The 19,746-nt window shown below is 60.8% G+C and overlaps 1 protein-coding gene across 4 annotated transcripts in view; it reads left to right on the forward strand.

The window, feature by feature from the left end:
- Nucleotides 1-483: 483 nt before the first annotated feature.
- The window catches only part of BCAR1 (BCAR1 scaffold protein, Cas family member), a 35,663-nt gene continuing 16,400 nt past the window's right edge, over nucleotides 484-19,746 (forward strand). Inside the window, exon 1 of one of the 4 annotated variants that reach the window (XM_081217238.1) lies at nucleotides 484-635. In XM_081217238.1, the coding sequence (XP_081073364.1) occupies nucleotides 624-635 (12 nt within the window). In that variant the 5' untranslated portion in view covers nucleotides 484-623. Of the gene's footprint in view, nucleotides 636-13,157; nucleotides 13,434-17,422; nucleotides 17,626-19,332; nucleotides 19,407-19,746 lie in introns of those variants that run through there. The other 3 variants (XM_081217237.1, XM_081217239.1, XM_081217240.1) reach the window with 3 other exon arrangements.

The following is a 19,746-nucleotide window of genomic DNA, read 5'->3' on the forward strand; positions in this document are numbered from 1 at the left end:
TCCCGGGGAGGGGCAGTCAGGGGAGCGCAGAGCAGGCGGAGGAGCTCTGGGCAGAGCTGCGTGTGGGGTTTTGGTGGTGGGGGCGGCGGGGGTGTCTCTGGGCTTTCAGCTGGGTGAGTGGGAAGGGTTTCTAGGAGCCCTGCTCCGCTGACTTGCAATAGCCCTCAGACAGAGATTGTGAGCCCAGCCAGACCACCGGGCAGGCGCCCAGCACCCTGGGCTGGGCAACGTGCGGGTGGGGGTGGGGGTGGGGTCTGGCTTCCAGACCCAGCGGGCGCGCAGGAGATGCTGCGACTCGAGGTGGCCCCTGAAGGACGGGTAAAGAGTGGAGGCCGAGCCTCGTCGCCGCGTTGGGCCGACAGAAAAATGCTGGGGTCCGGGGTCCTCGCCTTTAACGCGGCCCCGGGCGGAGGAGACGGGAGGGGGAGGGGCGGCACGGGGCGGCGCATGCGCGGCGTGGGCTGGAGCGGCTGGACAGTCCGGCCGCCGGGAGATCGCAGGAGCCAGTCGGGAGCCCCGAGAGCGCCGGGACCCCGCGCGGGGGGCTCTGAGCGGCGCGGCAGACCGGCGTCGGGAGCCTGCCGGCGCTGCTGCCCGCCCGGGCCCCGGGAGCGGCGGCCAAGATGTCCGTGCCGGTGAGTACTGACCGCCGGCCGGGACCGCGACCTCGCGCCGCCCGCTGCAGGCCTAATGCCGCCGGGGCTCCGGGCTGGGGGTCGCCCCACCTGGGCCTTCTCGCGTCGTGGGATGGGGGCAGCCTGGGGTTTCTCCGCGAAGCCGGCCTCTCCGTCCCCGCCTTTCTTTCCATCCTCTCCCTGGAGAGCAGGGTCGGACTGGGGTCCGTGCTGTCCCCCAGGAATCCCTCCACCACCAGGACGGCTAGGCCTAGTGGGGAGAGGTCTCTGCCGCTCCCCGGGAACCCTCCTCCAGGATGGCTGGGCCGGGTGAGGGGGCGGGGTCTGCGTAGTCCCCCTGGGAACCACCTAGGACAGCTGCCCTGTTGTGCTCAGGGACCTCACGGGGATGGCCAGGCCTGGAGCCTGGTCTGTACCTCTCCCAAGACCAAGACACCCTTACCCCGGGACAGCTTGGCGGGGTAGAGATCTGCGCCTGCCCCCCAGAACCGGCGGATGCACTCACTTTCCCGGCAAGTTTACCTCTGCGGCTGAACCCCCCAAGGGTTCAGGGCCCAGCCTTTTCTTCCCTCCTAGCCATGGGGGCTTCTCTTCTCACCTGACACCCACTCCTCCTAGCCCAGTAGGCAGGCTTGGGCAGCCCCCCCAGGGCTCCACACTTTGGCCAGCAACTGGAGGCATCTGAGTCCCACCTCCTGAGGGTGGCAAGTGATCCTGGCCACCGCTGGTCACCAAGCCTCAAGCACAGGCCCCAGCCCGCTTTACAGATGCACAGACTGAGGTGGGGGCTGACACCCTGCTTCCTTCATTCCCGGAAGGGGCACCTTCTGCTGGAAAGCTGTGGCCTCCAGCCCTTGTTTCTCTGCTGCATTAGGGGCTTTCCCTCTGACAGGAAGGGGCAGTGGCCCAGCGCGCCTGTCCCCCTGGCCTGTTTCTGGAAATGCTTGTCAGTTGGGGGACCCCGTCCTTACGGTGAAGCAGACAGCTGGGGCTTCCTGGCAGGGCAAGCGGACTTTTAATTACCCACCATAGAGTGTATGGAGATTACTGGAGGAGAGATGCTGTGTAAGTGCAAAGCATTGTTATTATGGAATTAAAGATCCCAGCTCCTGCCCGCCTCCAGAAGCAGTAATGCAGAGTTACAGAAGAAAAAATTAGGGCTTCCAGACCGTGCTGATGTGAAGTCCCCACCCCCATCTGTTGTGGTTCAGAGCATAATTGCCTCATCTTTAGAAAGAAAGAAGACAGAAAATGCCTGCCAGGCCCTTCTCCTGCCCTGCTTTCCTGCAAAGCTCTGGGTCTTTTCTGGCTCGGGGCATCGGGGGACCTGCCCTGATCCTATGGACACTGACCAGAGAGATGAGGTGGGCCACCTGAGCTTGCTTGAGGGCCTGAGTCTCCAGGGCAGTAGTGAATGGGGCATGTGACTCCGGCCACATAAAAGGCTGGAGAGCCTAAGTTTGGGACGTCTGCGCTTGATTTGGCGTGACCTCCACAATCACAGCAGAGGTGCGGATCTGGAGTCTGGGATGGCACCCAGACCCCTTGCCTTATAGCACTTTGGGCAGCCTTCCTGGGCTCTGTGCCTCAGTGGCCCCATCTGTAACAAGAGAGGGATGGTGGGAGGGCCAGGCTCTGGGTGTGATTTGGACAGACGGGCACTGCTGTGGACACCGGCTGTGGAGACGTCCAGCTCCGTCTCTACACACCATTGCCGGCTCCACGTCGCTTGCCACCCTCCCATCTGCAGCCACGGCCGTCGGAGATTCTGCAGAGGGGAGTGGGGGGGGTCTCACCCTCTGCCCCCTACATGCTGGGCTGTCAGATCACCCTGCCTGTCTCCTGGGACCTTGGGCAATGTGTGAACTGGTGGCACTGGGGGAGGAAGTTCATTTTGGGAGCAGCCATGAAATGTTCGGAAAACTGCTTTCATGTGCTGATGAGTGGCGAGGCCAGCCTCCTGCTCAAGCCCTGCTTTGCGAACCCGGAACGGTGACCGCCCATGTGGCGCTCGCGGACACGTTTGGGTTTGAAGCATACCCCTTCATTTGGGCAGTCTTCTCCTGGACGGGGCTGACGCAGGCACTTCGGCCCGCAGCAATTATAAAATGCTTCAGAATGGGGTGGGAGGTGATGGCGAGAGAAGAGGCTGGGGCGAGCCAGGTTGGGACAGGAGTGACCTCCTGAGTGTTCGAGCTGGGCAGCCCTGCAGGGATCAGCTTGTCTCACTCTGTCATTTGACCCACATGGGGCCTGGGGCCCAGAGAGGGGGAAGGCACACGGGGTCCTCCTGACTCCCTGCTTCGTGCTGCTTCCTCTGCCCAGAGCTGAGGGCACGGTTCACACAGCACCTGGAGGTGCACTTCCTGGCTGCTCTCTGACATCTGCCTTCTTCTTGGGTGTGGCTGGTCAGCACCCAGGACTGTCTCTTCCCTCTGGGCAGGCAGGAAGCATTTGGAAGGAAGACGGCTGTGCCACCCCCTTCAGACCCCTGGTGGGCATTGGAGTGACCCTGCCCCCTGGCACTGTCAGGCAGGAAGCCAGCTTCCAGCTTGTAGAGAAGCTGCCTGCTCTCTGTTCCTGCCTCTTGTTTCCGGTCTGGGAAATGGGCACAGCCATTCCAGCCCCGCCTCTGCTCCTTTATTAAGTGAGGAATGGGTCCTTTCAAGGACCTAAGTGCTGACGTGCGTTGAGTGCATTCTGTGTGCCAGGCGCTGGGCTCGGGGAGGACCTGTAGTCTTGCCAGGGTCGCCTGGCCACTGAGAGACGGAGCCAGGGTGGGAACCAAGTCTGTCAGGATCCACAGCCAGAAAGTGAGTGTGGCCTCTCTAATTGTAGGGGCTGTGGCCTGTCGAGCCATCCACAGAGGCCAAGCCTGCTGAGAGAGCAACCCTCTGCTCGTGGCTTTCTGAGCATGAGTTTGGGTAACCCCTTCAGCACCCCTGGACATTAGGCAGCTGGGCCTCTGGGCGGCCAGGCAGCTCGCCCGGGGCTGTGCAGCAGGGCGGCTGTAGCCCTGCGGGCCCCGGCAGCAGTCAGTGGAGATCGGCGGGGCAGGGGTGGCGCCTGGTTGAACCTCTGCCAGCGGTCCCAGGGTGCCCTTTGTGCCTGGCTCTGTGCCAGCCACCACTGTGACCGGAGAGCTGGCCAGGGAGCTGGGAGGCTCTGCCCTGGGCTCACCACTGGCCTGGGCAGCCAGGCCATGGACATCTGGGGCCTGGTAGAACAGGCTCAAAAGAGGACAGTGTCCAAGTCCAAGGTCCTCGGTTCAGTCTCCAAAGCACCTGGCACGCCCCTCTGGCCACACTCCTCCCGCTGGCCTTGGACTCTGCCTGGCCCTCCCTCTGCAGGAAGTGATCTTAAACCGCTGCCTTGCTCACCTCGTCACTCCTGCTCGCTCAGGCAGAGGGCAGCGTGCCAGGAAGCCATCCAGGATTCCCATCTGTGATAGTGCATTCACCCTTGGGGTTATCTGGTTGCTGCCAGGCTCCTCAGGGCAGGACCAGCCAGGCCTGCTTGGTTCCTCTCTCTCCAGCCTATCCTGGCCATCTGCCAAGGAAGTGGCCCTGGGAGCACCGAGGAGCCCCCTGTCATATAGGAGTCTATGTCCCTGTGCAGAGAGCCTGCATCCCAGCCACTGTCCTGGAAGCCTTGTTGGGGACTGAGTGGGTTCCCAGAGAGGCTAATTCTGGGTGGGGAGGATATGTGGTGGGTCGAGGGCAAGGGCTCCGGAATGAATGGTGCTGGCTCGTCTGAGCCAGTTACTGAAGCTCTCTGAGCCTGTGTCCTCTGTGTTATGGGGCTGTTAACAGCACTGAGCTCTTGGGGTTTTATGAGAACTTGGTGAGGTTTGCAGAAAGCTTTGACTAAGAGGCTAATAAGTCATAGCAGCTACTGCTGTTGAGGTTATTATCTTTATCCTGCCACTGTTGACTGGTGCAGTGGCTGAGACCCACTCCTGGCACCGGCACGACCAGCTTGGGAAGAGGAGGTCAGCTCCCTGCCCCCATAATGTTCCACGCTGCCCAGCCTGCCTCCAGTAGCTTTCTCTTTATGGTCGGTTCCTGCCAGGGCCTTAGCAGTGGAATGACCCCAGCCCCTCCCCTGCCCCTGCCTGCCTTCGTGACCCCTGCCTCTTGAGCCTTGGATGGACAGGTACTTGTCCTCACCCCACAGATAGAGTGGCCTCCAGTGGGGCCACCATCTGGTCCACTGTGCCTCAGACCAGCTGGATGCCCTGCCCTGAGGGCCCCCAGGAGTGGGTGCAGTGTTGCCGGCTTTGGAAGCTATTGGATTGGTGGGTACAAGCCTGACTTCAGATGTGGTCAGCAGCAGCCTGGCCAGCATGGAACAGGCAGGATCCTGGGTGGGAAGGAGAGCACGCCGGAGGTGGGTCCTGGCACTTTAAGGGAGGGGGCTCAAGCCTGTGGGTGACGCAGGTGGGCCGCAAGGCTGTGAGGGTGGCACCTTGTGACCCCCCGCCTCCCACGGCCTGGCATGAGGCATGAGCTGCACCTGCCCTCCCGTCTCCTGCCCTCTCTGTGCTCTTCTTTGCCTCCCCAGCCTCTGACTTGGCTTCATCACAACTGCTTGCTTTGATTGCATCCTAGTCTAACCCTGTTGTTTCTTTGGCTTTCTTTAGTTTGCTGGGCCATTGTCTCCCTCTCTTCAAGAAAAAAGACCCTGGGGGGGGCACTTCCCTGGCAGTCCAGTGGTTAGGACTCTGCGCTCCCACTGCAGGGGGCTCAGGGTTTGATCCCTGGTCGGGGTAAGATCCTGCATGCTGCCCAGCCCGGCCAAAAAAGAAAAAAAGAAAAAGACCTGGGGACAGGTTGGGGACCTTGGAGGTGGGGATGCATGCCCGCTCTGCCAGGAGAGGTGGTCACAAGTTGTGGCTCTAAAGTTAATCCTTTCTCTAAGGGGAATTAGAGGCTGAGGGAACTTTTTAGTAATTTTAATTTATTATTTAAACCCTGCTGAGTTCCAGTAAGGAGTTGAAGCAGATTATAGTGAAAGACACAAACAGTCTGGGATCATCAAAAGATATGTACTGTATGGGGAAGGTAGGCATGCAGATTTAACTTGAAGCTCCTTGACAGCCAGGGCAAAAAGGGTAACACGGTGGGTTTAGGATTGCAGTACCTATTTTTTGGTATTCCTAATGCTATGTATTGTTTCCTCTGTGCTTTGTTTTTTTTTTTTTTTTTTTTTTTTGCGGTACGCGGGCCTCTCACTGTTGTGGCCTCTCCCATTGCGGAGCACAGGCTCTGGATGCACAGGCTCAGCGGCCATGGCTCACGGGCCCAGCCGCTCCGCGGCATGTGGGATCCTCCCAGACCAGGGCACGAACCCGTGTCCCCTGCATCGGCAGGCGGGCTCTCAACCACGGCGCCACCCGGGAAGCGCTGTGCTTTGTTTTATTTTTACCAGTTGAGACTCTCTTATTGAGGTAGATTTTCCTTTTTTTAAAAATTTTATTTATTTTTGGCTGTGTTGGGTCTTCATTGTTGCATGAGGGCTGCTGTCTCTAGTTGCGGCGGGCGGGGGCTACTCTTCGTTGCGGTGTGCAGGCTTCTCATTGCGGTGGCTTCTCTTGTTGCGAAGCACGGGTTCTAGGGCGTGCAGGCTCAGTAGTTGTGGCACGCGGGCTCAGTAGTTGTGGCGCACGGGCTTGGTTGCCCCGTGGCATGTGGGATCTTTCCGGACCAGGGATTGAACCCATATCCCCAGCACTGGCAGGTGGATTCTTAACCACTGCGCCACCAGGGAAGTCCCTGAGGTAGATTTTCTATGTAGTGAAATTGAAAGATGTTAGGTATACAGTTGAATAACTTTTGACTAATGTAGACCCCATGTAACCATCAATCAAATCAAGATAATGAACCTCTCCATCATCTCAGAAAGTTCACAAGTGCCCCCTTCACAGTCAAGTGTGCCCTACCCCCTGTAAGGTGGTCAACATTCTTTTTTTTTTAAAAAAGAAAAGCTATGATTATCCTGTGATCTTTTTTTTAAATTAATTTTTATTGACTTATAGTTGATTTACAATGTTGTGTTAGTTTCTAAGGTGGCCAGCATTGTGATTTCTCTCATCATGGCATGGTTTCACCTGTTCTTGAACTTGAACTTGAACTTGATGTAAGTGGAAGCATATAGTATATACTCTTTGGGGTCTGGCTTTTTTCATTCAGCAAAATGATTTTGAGATTTTCATCCACATGGTGTGTATCAGTAGTTCTCTTTTCGTTGCTGTGCTGAGTGTTCCACTTTTGACTATGAATTTATGTACTTATCCATTCTCTTGCTGATGGATATCTGTCTCTAGTCTTTCTGTGCTGTGTATTTTTAATACTGGAACATACTAGTGTTAGTGGGGTGGTGTAATACCCTATTTCAGTATTTTATAAAACCTGATATCCAATCATGTGTGCATTGAGGCATGCCCAGAGAGTCGTCTGTGCCCCCAAATCCTGGATTCTCCAAAGTTACACGATTGTCAGAGTGGTGTGACCACATGCCTTCTTGTTCACAGCCCTCCCCAGGTATCCAGGGTTTGAATTCCCTCTTCCCAGGTTGGCCATGAGGTGAAGCGTCTTAGGTTTTTGAGTCACCTGTGTTTCTTCCAGGCCTCTGTGCCCACCAGAGGTCCTAGTGGGGAGAGGCTTCGAGGAGAGGATGGAGCCTGTCTTGGGAGCTGACCCTATCCCTCCACCCTCCCTGGTCGGGACAGATTCCTGGTCTCCCCGCTTTGTCCCTGGCTGCCCGCCAAGACACCCCACCAGGCAGGCACTCCTGGCTGCCCCCAGCCTGCAGGACACCGCACCACTCAAGAAGCTAAGAGCAGGGAGGGTTGCTTGAGAGCCACTCCCTGCTTCCCTAACACCTCTGTGCTCCGCTCTTCCACACCGAGGGAATTGGCATGCCTGTGCTATTCTTACAAACCTTTACTGTTATTTTTTTCTGCATAATGAACCTTAGCAAAAGATTCACACATCGGCTCCAATGCTACCTCATCAGAGAGGAGCCCCCGGCACCTGTGTAAAGTAGCCCCTGCCACCAGTCTGCCCTCTGCTGTCTGCTTGGTTCTCCCACAGGTGTTCCCATGTTTATCTGTTTGTCCCCCTCACACGCCCTGGAGTGGAAGTTCCTTGAGGACACGCAGCCGTATCCCAGCAGGGAGTGGGTGCTGTAGTCTGTGTAGTGATAGGCCCGATAACCAGCCACTCCCCACTCCCCCGGCTGCGGGGAGACCCTGCCCACTTCCCAGTGTTGGCTGGTGGAGCTGGGGGCAACAGGGCTTCACAGAACGATTTTTGCTGCAGAATCTCAGACGAGGTTGAGGTTTTGTTCCTCGTGTGGTTCAGGGGCTAGGGAAGCTCAGGGCACTTGAGCAGCGGCTGGGAGGACAGGGAGGGCTTACTGGAGTGCACTTGTGCATGAGCTGTGGGCCCAAGGGAGTGTGTGCTTGGCAGGGCAGGGCTGGTGTGTGATGGGGAGGTGCGTGAGCGTGCTGCTGACACCAGGTGCCGCCACGCACCACGCCTGCACGTGCCTGCAATCTCATGGCCTGGTGCCGGGCAGGGCTCCGGCGGTGCTTACATTTAACAGACGCACTAACCAAGGCTCCGAAAGGCGCAGTGACCGCTGAGGTCCCATGCCAGGTGGAGTCTTTAATGGGCTCTACTCTTGTCCTTGTAGGCTACACCTGGGTGAGGATTGGGCCTGGGTCTCCTGGGGCACATGGAGCCTTTCTCTGTAGGTTGGAGCAGGCTCAGGTGGGAGGCCCCCAGTGCGGTTCAAGGAGGGAGAAAAAGCCACGCTTCCTCGGTGGCTGCTGTAGCTGTGCTCTCTTTGTTTTCACGCCTTCCTGTACTCCCACCCCACTGCCCCCAGAGCTCTCAGGGTCCCTCCTGTGACTCCACTGGCCTCCTGACCCCAGCTGATGTCTGGCCAACACTGCTGCCCCTCTGGGGGTCTCTGTGGGTGTGGGTACCTGTGCTGCTATGGAAGCAGGCTCGGGGGGCAGCAGATGGCATGTGAAGTCGCCCCCTCTCCCTGCCCTGATATGCTGGAGCTGGCTGCCATGGGGAGAGGCAGGCGCAGAAGGCGGGCTGGGACTGCTTCTTGACCACATCCCGGGCCCTGCCCACCCAGGCTGTCAGCCTGAGCTGGGCCTCCGGCGGCTAAGCTTTCTCTCTGAGGACAGGGTCTTGTCCCCAGCCCTTGCTTCCCCCACCCCCGTGTCCTCCCTCAGGCAGTGCTGAGGTGGCTGCCGCAGGGTGAGGACCCAGGGAGTGGTGTCCCAGTGCCACCAGGGAGGGCAGCCTTCTCATTATGCACATGTGGGGCCTGGTTTTTGCTTCTCTGAGGCACATGGGGAGGGGGGTTCGAAGAGAAGGGAGGACTCAGGCCACAGGGTCAGCACCCTGGGCTGGGGCGAAGAGCCCCTGGGAAGTGCCCCGGCCTTGTGAGCAGAGCCTCTTGCTGAAGCAGGCACCTCCCCGCAGGTGCCTCTGCAGCTCTTTAATTTCCAAATTAGAAAAGCAATTAAAAGAATCGGGAGACTGTTGCTCCTTCCAGTTCCCAGTCCTTGAAAGAGCCAGAGCGGGAGGGGAGGGAGCTGCGGGAAGGCGGGGGGCCCTGGATTTGCTGGGATCCAGGCCCATCTCCCCACCTCCGCCGCCCCTAGGCTCCGTCCCCACACCTTCGGTCCTGGTCGTGCCGTTGTACCCCGGTCTCTGGGGACTGGCCTGGGACGATGCTAAATGGACTCGAAGGCTGGGGACTACAGCCCACCCCCCCACAGTCCGAGTCACCACTGCAGTGACAAACAGACTGCCCCACGGTTACTCCGCCCTTGGAGAGCAGGGGAGGATGGGAGAGCTCTTTATGGCTCTGACACCCGCCCTAAGCGTGCAGGCTCTGCTCTGTCTGACATCACCTGGGGTGCTGTTCTGTGGGCACACCCCTGGGTAGCCAGGTACGGTTACATTTGTACTTTGTAGCTTTGTCACTTCCTGGAGGTGTGACCTGGGCAAGGCACTGCCCCTCTCTGAGCCTCTGGGTGGTGGTAGTTCCATCCTGGTCCCCAGGAGGGCAGTGAGGGCTGGCTGACACTGGGTGTGTGGGGTGTCCAGCCTGTGTGACAGTGGTTTTGGATGCAGCGGGCTGGCCTCTTCTCCAGGCCATCCACAGGGGTCCCACCACCCTTGCCCAGGCAGGGCTGGCTCCGGCTTGCAGGCTGGCTTTGAGCTTGCCAGTGTGCGTGGCCAGCCCAGGGGCAAGGCGTCAACACCCATAGCCCTACAGATACATCATTTCTTCCTGTCCCTGGGGCTGGCAGCACTCACCTCCGGCCTCAGGAAATCCTTTCCTGCTGCTGGTGCCAGAGCCGGCCATCAGCCACCCTCTGTGCTGCTGGGAAAACCAAGGCTTTAGGAGGGGAAGGGGGCTGTCTGAGTCACACTGTGCAAGCCATTTTAGCCCACTCTTTTCACTGGTCATCAGCATTTTCTTGCATGATTTTAGTCTCTGAAAGTGGCCATCTTAATAGCTGCACAATCTTCCATTGAGAGGCTCTGGTTGCCCAATCAGTCCCCTGTACTTGGGCATTTAGGTTATGCCCCCTCTTTGTTTGTTGTTATAAATGCTGCCACAGACATTGTTGGGGCTAAAGCAAGAATAGTTCTTTGTGCTGTGGGTCTGACCTAGAGAATAAGACCCCAAAAGCCCAGAGAGCAGGAGCCAGGTCTCCCCACTCAGGGTCTAGGATCAGCAGCAGCCCTCACCCCAGTGGACACTTTAATGGGCAGATGAGAACCAACGTCCCTCTGTGAGTCTTAACCACTGGGCCAGCAGCGAAGTCCCTGGGCCCCAGTTCTGAACTCAGTTGTGTTTGAGGGTGGTGCTGGGGTCTCAGTTGCCTGTCCTTTGGGGTCTCTGAATGCGGCAGGGTCCTTGGCTTTCCTGAGTGTCCTTTCTGCCCTGTCCTGAAGTTGCCTGCCGCAGGGGAGTCAGGGTGGACTGCACTCTAGCATCCCCTCTGTCCCTCTGTGGCCACCCGTTCTTTCCCTTCCATGGCTGAAGTCTGTGGGGTGGGGCAAGGGGCAGTAAACTGGGTCTCAACCTCTTCCTCTGGAAGACGGGGCTAATCGTGAAGCCTGTTTTGCAGGGTCACTGCGGGCATGAAATGAGCACGTGGGCATAGAGACCTTGGCCCAGGGCCAGCCTGGATGCTGTCCTGGGGGCTGTGTCACTTGGCAGTCGGCCCGGGAGGGTCTGCTGCCCCATACATCCCAGCCAGAGCCTGCCCAGTGGGTGCCCCTCCCCCACTCCCCCTCGGCAGGCCTGGGAGGGGGCATTCCTCTCCCCCTCCAGCTACTCCCCTTGCAGCACAGTGGGGCACAGATCCTGGGGCCTTGATTCCAAAGCGGAAATGCCATTCTGGGAGGCACAGTCTTGGGTGGGGGGGGGCGGGGAGTTTAAGTGGAAAAGCAGCAAATTTTTGAAATGCCTGGGCCAGAGCTGGGTTCTCCTCCCCCGCCTGCCCGCCCACAGGAGCAACCCCGCCCCCAGCGCTGCTTTAATCCGGCCCCAGAGAGGGAGGGTCTCCGGTCCTCCTCCTCGCAGGCAGCCTCCTCTTGTCTCCCAAGGCCAGCTAGGATGGAGTAAGGCCAGCCCTTTTGCGTCCCTGCCCATTCCTGCAGAGTCCTCCTGCTGTCTGGCTGTGAAGCCTGGTCCCCACCCCACTCCCCACTGGAGTGGAGACCCGGGGAAAACCTAGGGACTCCCTCCAGCTCCCAGCATGGACAGATGTTCACACACAGCCCAGCTGGTTCTGATCTGGTTCCTTGGAACCTGGAATGCCAGCCAGGCTGAGGGCAGGGGCAGGGGCAGGGTTTCGGAGGAGCTGAGCCCGCAGTTTCCTTTCTGACTTTGGGGCACACCTTTGGGAACAAGCAGGAGAGGATACCCTAGGTAGTGTTCCCCTGAGAGCTGGCTCTTCTGTGGGAGAACTGGGCTGTTTTGAAGGTTACAGGAGGTCCAGTCTTGAGGAGGGCAGAGGGTAGCAGCTAGTTGTCCCATTCCTTCTTGAGGACTCTGGGTCACACTGAGTCCAAATCCCATTGCTCCTTACCCACACCCTATGCTGGGAGTTCTGTCCAGTGGTTCCCCGAGAAACTTTGGGGGAAATGCAGATGTCCAGATTCCCCCCACACCCGGGATTCCTGGAGGAGGGGACCTGTGGGAGGGGTTTTTTAGGAGGGGATTCCTAAAAAACAGGAATCTGTTTTTTGAGAAGCTCTCCAGGGGACCTGTGACCAGCCAGACTTGGGGTGCCCTAGCCCAGCTCCTTCCTTTTACAGATGGGAGAGGGCCTGGCCAAGGTAGCACACCTGGCGAGAGGCTGAGTCGGCCATCCCTGGGTGTCAGGTGGAGGGGCACCTGTGGGTGCACCGTGGGCTTGTATGTATTTTATAGGCCGTGCCCGAGGATTCTCTGCAGGGTGTGCCCCAATGCTTCCCTGGAATTTCGAGCTGCCTGATGGTGTCTTACACACTCAGCAAATGGGACAGTCTAGTTCTGGAGAGGTCCCATCCTAGATCTCTCTGCAGACCACTGTGCAAAACCTGGACTGTGCTCAGGGACTCTGGCTGGCTACGTGGGGTGACAGTCACCAACTTGCCCCCTAGGGAGGGGGAGCTCAGGAGAACCAAGGCACCCTCCACTCAGTTTCCCTGTCATGCTTCCTCCCTCCCCCTCATTCTCATCAGCATCCCTCCACCCCCTGTTGCTGAAACAGGAGTCGTTGGGGCACAGGCGTTAGCCCTGGACCGGGCTGACTGAGGGATTGGGGTAGGGGCACATCTCCTAGAGCAGCACCAAGACAGTGGGGGACACTTCGAGGAGACTGAATTCAATTCAGAGGAGAAGGTGGGAGATGGCGAGCTTCTTGTCCCTGGGTGCTCTGGAGCCTCCCGCGCAGGGCTGGTAGAACACGATGCGCTCCGGTTCTACTCTCCCTAGATTACTGGGACAGCCGCAGTCCCCAGCTTCCCTGCTGTGTCTTCATATCCTGGGGCTCTTACACCGAAGGCCTGACCAGAGTCGGTGCGGTGGTCGTATTATTAGTTTTCTGCCAGCTGGGGCATGCCCCTCTAGATGCAGATCTGAGTCGGACTGCCGGATGGACACGCGTGAAATGCCCCAGGTTGGTGGGCGGGGAAGGCAGACTTGAGGCGGGTGCCTTCGGGGCTGCAACGGCCACGGGGGAGGAGGGCAATCCCGGCAGTCTTCCCAGAAGAAGAAGGCTTAAGCCTTTGAGGAGGGGCGCGTTCTCGCCCACGGTGGAGGGCAGGGACGGGCGTGCGGAGAAAAGGCGATATCCCGCGTGTCCGGCAGGCGCCTGGAGCCTAGCGCGGGTGCAAGGGTGGGGGGTGGGGGACGGTCCCACTGGGCGGCGCGTGCCCGCGCGCTCCCGCAGCCACCCGCGCCCCCGAGCCGGCGGTTCATTTGCATGGGGAGCCCGAGCGGCCAATGGGCGCGCGCGGCTGGGCATGCCGGGAGCCGGGCTGGGCCCGCCGGCCTCGGCGGCGGTGGCGGGCGGGGCGAGATGGGACCGGCTGTGTACGGGGACGGCGGCGGCGGCAGTGGCCGGCGAGGTGGCTGAGTCGGTCGGACCAGGACCCGGGCGGCTTCGGGGCTCTCGGGAATCCGAGAGCGCGCGGCGCGGGCAGTTCGCTGTGCGCCCTGCGGGGAGCCGGGGCCCCAGGCCGACCCGACACGATGAACTACCTGGTGAGTGCGGTCAGCGCGGCCACTGCGGCCCGGAGTCCACTCGCGGTGGCCGGGGCGGGGTCCGCGCGCCAGGGAGCGTCGGCCGAGGTCCGCGTACCGGCTCGGAGGCGACCCAGCTCTACCCGCGCCCGGGGCGGTCCCAGGCGGGAAAGAGTTAAGTGAGTGGCATTTCCTGCCGGACCTGCGGGTCCTGGGAACTACGGGCCGCTGGAGCCTCCGCGGGGGCGTGACCGGGCCGGGGTCCGAGGTCCTGGAAAACCCCCCTTCTGCCCTGGCCGGGGCTCCCGGAGGCCAGGACTGCGGAGGATCCCAGACCCTGCGCGCCCCGGGGGCGGCTGGAAGGACCGGACTCGGGGGCCGCGGGCCGGGAGGAGAGTTCCTGGATCCGGGAAAGTTGCTGGCCGGAGGCCCGCTCTCCCCCTGCCGGCCGCTGCCTGCTGGGTGACCTTGGGCCTGTGAGCCCTGTCTCCGAGCCTCACTTTGCATCGCTACGAGGAGCGGTCCGAGGTCCCTTGGACCGTGAACTTCCAGGGGCGTGAACTTCCAGGAAGTAGGGTGGCGGTCCGTGTGTTTTGGAGTGAGGGCTGCCCATGCCCCCAGGTTAGGGGTTGAGGGCTGGGTGAGCAAGCGCGGGTGTCCACGGAGAAGTTAATAATTAACCCCCGGCCCGCCCGCGCTGGATTCCGGGACCCAGGGCGGGAGCTTCTCGGTTATTACCTACCGTGGTTGCAAAAACGGTTGTAGGAACCGGGTCTTGGCAGGGGAGTCCAGGGCCACGCCGCGATCCCGGGGTCCTAGCCTCCGCGGGTAGAGCGTGGGAGCTGGGGAGGGGCGGGGCCGCTGCCCGGGTGGCCGCAGCCCGGGCGCCCAGCCCCTCATGCTGCTGCAGAGCCCAGGGCGGTGTTGAAAGATTCGGAGAAGCTGAGATTTGCTGAGGGCCGGGCGTGGTCAGGGGGTGTGAGGGGGTTAGAGTCTGGGGAGATGTTGGGGTCTCCCATCCCTCAGTAGGAGCAGTGGCTCCCTAACTGGTCTTGAGAACAGGGAGTTTATTTCCTTGGCACTCTTAGCGTGAGGAAGAGTCTAAGCTGGGAGGTACTCTCTGGGTTTGCTGTGCAGATTTCAGCCAGGCGGGGAGATGTTCCTCATCCCCCATGGGCTGGGGGACACGCCCCCCACCCATGACTCTTTCCTTTCCAGGGTGGAGAGCTGATGGTGGGAGTGGAGGGATGGCAGGGCTAACAGGCTTAGAAAAGCAGGAGAAGGGCCCAGGTGCAGGTGGAGACTGGCAGGAAAGGAGGTCTGGGAGGACCTGCCGGCAAGCTCTCCTGGCACCAGCACCCACTACCCGCTTGCCGTGGGCAAGGAAGGAGTCCTGTAGGTGCCGGGTGGAGGCAGGGCAGGGCAGCCCCAGCTTCTGCCAAGGCAGTCACCCTCAGCTCCCGGTGACTTTTACGCTTGTGCTGAACAGAGGCGTTAGCGTTGTGGGCTGGCATCATCTCCCCAGGCTTGGGCAAGGGATTGAAGTAAAGGCAGTGCCACTAGGGAATCCTTCCTAATCAGGCAGGGCCCCTAAGACACCTGCTCTCCCCGCGAGTCATACAGATGGTACCAATGGGGAGACTGAGGCACAGCGAGGGGCAGTTACTTGTCTTCACAGAACCGTATCCAGAACATAGTCTCCTGGTATGGCCCCATGCTCTAGCCATGTGCTCCCCCTGCTCTGGGATTGGGGGTGCTCTGGCCCTTGGGGTGCTGCCATGCTCTACTGGGGCTGCCAACTTGGTGGGGTCTCTCCGGCTCCAGAGCTGTGCCTTAGTAACCCCCTTCTGGCCTCCATTATTCTTTTAGGAGATCCCACCACCCTTTGTCTCTCAGGCCTGGAGAACTCCCTCCACCATCCCCCAGGAGCCCACAGCCAGTTGGGGCAGCCAGAACCAGCCAGCAGGTGGAAGGGGGAGGAGCAGTGTTAGAGTCATGCTTGGAGGGCAGGGTGTGGGGTAGGGCGGGACAGGGTCGTTCTCCAGCAGAGACACTGGCCAAATTCCTCCTCCTCTGGATCCTTAAGGCCCCCAAATAAGGGGCTACAGAGTGGCCTCCCTCCAGGGGGCAGGCTGGGCCCTCTAGCCCTGGGGAGAGGCCCTGACTCCATCTCCTCCTTGCTGTGCTCACTTCCTCCCACCTCTGCGTGAGGAGTGGAGCAGGGGACCAGCCTGCCGGGGAAGGAGCTCAGAGGGTGGAGGGGCAGGGCCCGTCTCAGTCCCCTATTTCCATTGCGCATCCTGAAGTCAGGGGCTTGGTACTTTTTTCTGAGCTGGAGAACCCTGCTTTTTGTGCCAGTGTGTCCTCCTCCATCCCTGCAGAAGCAGATGGTGCTGCTCTAAGGGCTGCTGAAAGTTGTCACTTAGGGCTGGAGAGGGGCAGAGCTGAGGAGGCTTCAGACGTCCAGGTGGGGAAACTGAGGCCTCATAAGGAGTGAAGTCCCTGCTGTCCCACCTGGGCTTCTGCCTCTGCCCCTCCAGTGGCATATCTGGGGCTGGCCACGGGGGGTTACCAGGGCCTGGTGCTGTCCCTGAAGTGAAGGTCAACCTCACGCTGGGCCCTCTGCTGAGAGACCAAATCCCAAGACTGAACAAGCCAGTCCACTCAAACATGTCTGGGGTCTGTCAGCCTGGGCCGGTTCCCTGGGCTGGGTGGCAGTGGTGAGGGTTCTAAGGGGTCGAGGACCACTCCCAAGGTGTCAGAAGTTGGGGTGGGCTGGAGGGTGGAGGGCTCCGCTCTCGTGCCACCCACATGGGCTTCTTGGTGCCCTGCCCCCAGGCCCACCTGTTCCCACCATCCGAGGTGTGTTGGGGGCTGCAGATGCCATGTCCTGCAGTAGGAGGGCCCTCCCCATGCCACCCCTCGTCCTCTGCCCAGCCTCACAGGGACAGTGCCTGGGATGCCCTGGCAGGAGTGGGGCCAGGGGCCTGCTTCGGCCCAAGAGCTGGGCACAAAGACATCTGCTCTTGCCACTGTAGCAAGGCCAGCTCGGGGCTCCTGATTGTCTGAGGGAGCTGCTGGCGGTGGCCACCCACAGGTGGGTTTTTAGTCCTTTGTTCTGTAGACCTGTCCTCTGGGTGCTGAGGGTCAGGCATGGGGCTGAGGACCCACACACGGCCCCTGCTCTGTCCTCTGAGCCTCAGGCACTGCCAAAGCAGGCAGGGAAGGAGCCATGCTCCCCTTGTCCCCCTTGGAGTGGCTCTGGAATGGGAGGCTCATCCACGCTTGTCACGCTGAGCACTGAGGACTTGAGCCCAGACCCTGGTCACTCAGTTGTCCTGGGAGAATTAAGGGGAGGGTGATGCCAAGGCTGGCTGTTGCGGAGTTCCGCCCAGGATGAGGGTGTGGTGCCGTCTGGGAAGGGAGGAGGCATTGCCCTCCCAGCCCCATCGCAGCCGGGAGGCGGAGCAGAGGATGGTCAGGACCCTGGCCAGTGGGCCCGTGGCCGCTGCCCCTCCGGCGGGGTTCCCAGGGCACAAGTGAGCAGCGGCTGTGGGTGTAGACCGCCACTTGGGCACACGTCCGTTGGGCCTGTATCCAGTGGCCACAGGGGCTCCTTGGGACAAGCAACCAGAATACCCCAGAAATAAACTTGGCCCAGGTTTGAGATGGTTCTTTGTATGAAGAGAACTAGAGTTTCCCTAGTGACTGCTGTGTGTGGGGCTCTGTGCCTGGGGCTGGGGTGTGTGTCGGGGTGGGGGACGGGAGGGATGGAAAAGCCCTGTGAAATTTCCACTCCTGGCTTCCATGGACCTAAGCAGTACCCCGGGAGCCACCCAGCGGCACTTTGTCAGACAGCAGATCTGCCTCTGCCACTTCCTGACCGTGACCCTGGCGAGTCAAGTGACTGTCGTGCACCTCAGCCTCTCCATCCGTAGGTGGAGGCAATCACAGTGTCTCAGGGTTGAAAGAGATAATTGAGGTCCAGAAGAGAGCCCGGCCTCTCGCTGCCTGCCGGCATTATCGTCGTCGTTGTGAACCTGTCGGTCTCCCCCCCACCAGGTAGCACCGTCCCGCAGAGTCGGGGTTTGGGGACACCCAGAGCACATCCAGGGCTCTCCGGGGCAGCAGGCCGAGGGAAAACCCGTCAGGTGGCCGCTGACACGTGCCCGTTGGCGGCCAAGGCCCAGCTGCTCCGTGTCTGCGGGCCCGGGTGAGTCTGGCGCACACAATGAGGGCCATTCTCAGACCAGGCAGGGCCGGTGGGGCAGCCCTCTCAGCTCCCATGTGCAACAACCAGGGTGTTGTTCTGGGCGGGCCTGACTGGCAGGCCGCTGCCTGGGGGGGGTTGGCATCGGGCAGGGGGCTCTCCTCTGCCCCCTTCCTCTGGGGTGAGTGAGCCCCAAAGGGCCTTCCTGGCTTTCTCAGGCGTGGCCGCGCGGCTCCCAGGGAGGGCAGGGCACCACCTTCCGCAAGGGGGGCTTTTGCCTGAACCCGTCCATCCAGCAGCCCCACGCTCAGCCCTGCTCTGGGCCAGGCCTGGCGTGCATGTGCGGTGGAGGGGCGTTCCACGCTGAAGCAGACAGGCCCCTCCCATTCTGGGCGCCCGGGTTGGGGGCACGAAGTGGGCAGTAACAAGAGGTGTTGATCAGCACTTCGAGGTGGGGGCAGTGAGGTGTGGGTGCCCGGGGAGGGACGTGGGAGCTTTCCTGGGCGGGGTGTGTGTGTGTGTGTGACACCCAAGTCCCGTCCTGAAGGAGGAGTGTAGGATACAGCAAGAGGTTTCCTAGGGTCGCGGGTGAGGTGGCCAGAGACTCGGGCGAGTCAGCAGCAGTCTCCATGGTGCCTTGGACCCAGATGTTTGGCAGAATTGGCCTGGACTGCGATGGTGCCCCGGTGGTGTGCCCCTCCCAGAGGTCACAGCTGTGTCCTCTTGTGAGCTTGGGGGAAGCACTTGATTGGCCCAACAGTGAGGAAGCCTGGAAAGCCAGGTTCTGGGTAGACTGGCCGCCCCCCTTCCAAGCTGGGACAAGACACTGGGTCCTGGGGAGCATGTCCAGAGCAGGAATGCTCAGGTGGTGTGGGGTTTGCCTTATTCTGCCATGGGAGGCCACCATTTGGATGGCACTGACTGAGCTCTCCCTGCAGCATCCCAAGGCATCCTGCAGTGTGACTGGCCCCAGCCTGCCTGCCAGTCCAGGGCCACCATCCTGTCTCCCTCCAGCCTTTCCCTATTTCAGTGTCTTGGCTCATGCCTGCCCTCTGCCCACAGGCCCTTGCCTAGCTGGTTTCATGGTCGCCTCGTTTTCATTCTTCATGAGTCTCCTGCAATGTCCTCCTTGGGGGAGGCCACCTCTGACCATCCTATGTGTAGTGGCCCTGTTGCACATGCCACATTTCCCCCTGTCCTGGCAAATCGTTTTGTGTCTGCCTGCCCTGCTGGGATGCAACCCCGTGCAGACAAGGGCCTGGTCGACCTAGGCTTGCTGCAAGTCTTGCAGGGCCTGGCCCAGCACCTGGCAGAGGGCAGATGCCAGGTGAATCTTGTATTAAACAAAAGAACTTCCCTATGAAACCAGGATTGTCACCTTAACACAAGGGATCTGGGCGCTCAGAGAGGCTAAGGGACTCGCCCAAGGTCCCCAGCAGTGGGAGGGAGAGCCAGGCCCAGGTCTGGCCTTAGCTTCTGCTCAGCACTGGAGCGGGGAGTGTGTCAGGAGCAGCTGGAGAGGCTTAGGGGCCCAAAGGGGCGGGTGCTCGGCCGGCTGGAGCGCTGCGGCGCCAGCAGTGCCCAGGACTGCGGAGAGCCTGCCTCTGGGGCTCGGCGGGGGGAGGGGGGCACCAGCTGACGCAGGCAGGGGAGCTCCTGGTGCCAGGCGCCTGGTGCCACGTGCCCACCCTGAGAGGTGCTTCCCAGCCTGGCTCCGGCCGCCCCGGACTACACAGTTGCAGTCGCAATGGGCCTTGACTGCTCATCGAGCTCATACCCAGGAGGTGAGAGCTGGCCACCCTGGGTGCGGGAGGCCCCGGTAGCTCCCTGGGCAGCTCTCCTGGGTCCAGGGGACCCTCCCTCCACCCCCTTCCCCCTCCCGCTGGACCTTGACCTTGGCAGAGCTCTCCAGCCTCCTGGCCGCAGCCCCTGCCAGCCTTCCCTGGGCTGCCCTCCTCTAAGAGGTGAGGGGCCTCTGAGGGGCATCCCCCTCTCTGCACCCTGCCCGCTTTGACTGGGCCGGAGGGGAAGTTTCCTGTGACTCACTCTGCTGGCACTTCCTGTGGTCACCAGGGCAGGGGCTGAGGGGACCCAGAGGGCTGGCTCTGTGTTCTGGGGTCACTG

The sequence above is a fragment of the Mesoplodon bidens genome, assembly GCF_964165515.1.
Source record: "Mesoplodon bidens genome assembly, chromosome: 18".
NCBI lineage: Eukaryota > Metazoa > Chordata > Mammalia > Artiodactyla > Ziphiidae > Mesoplodon > Mesoplodon bidens.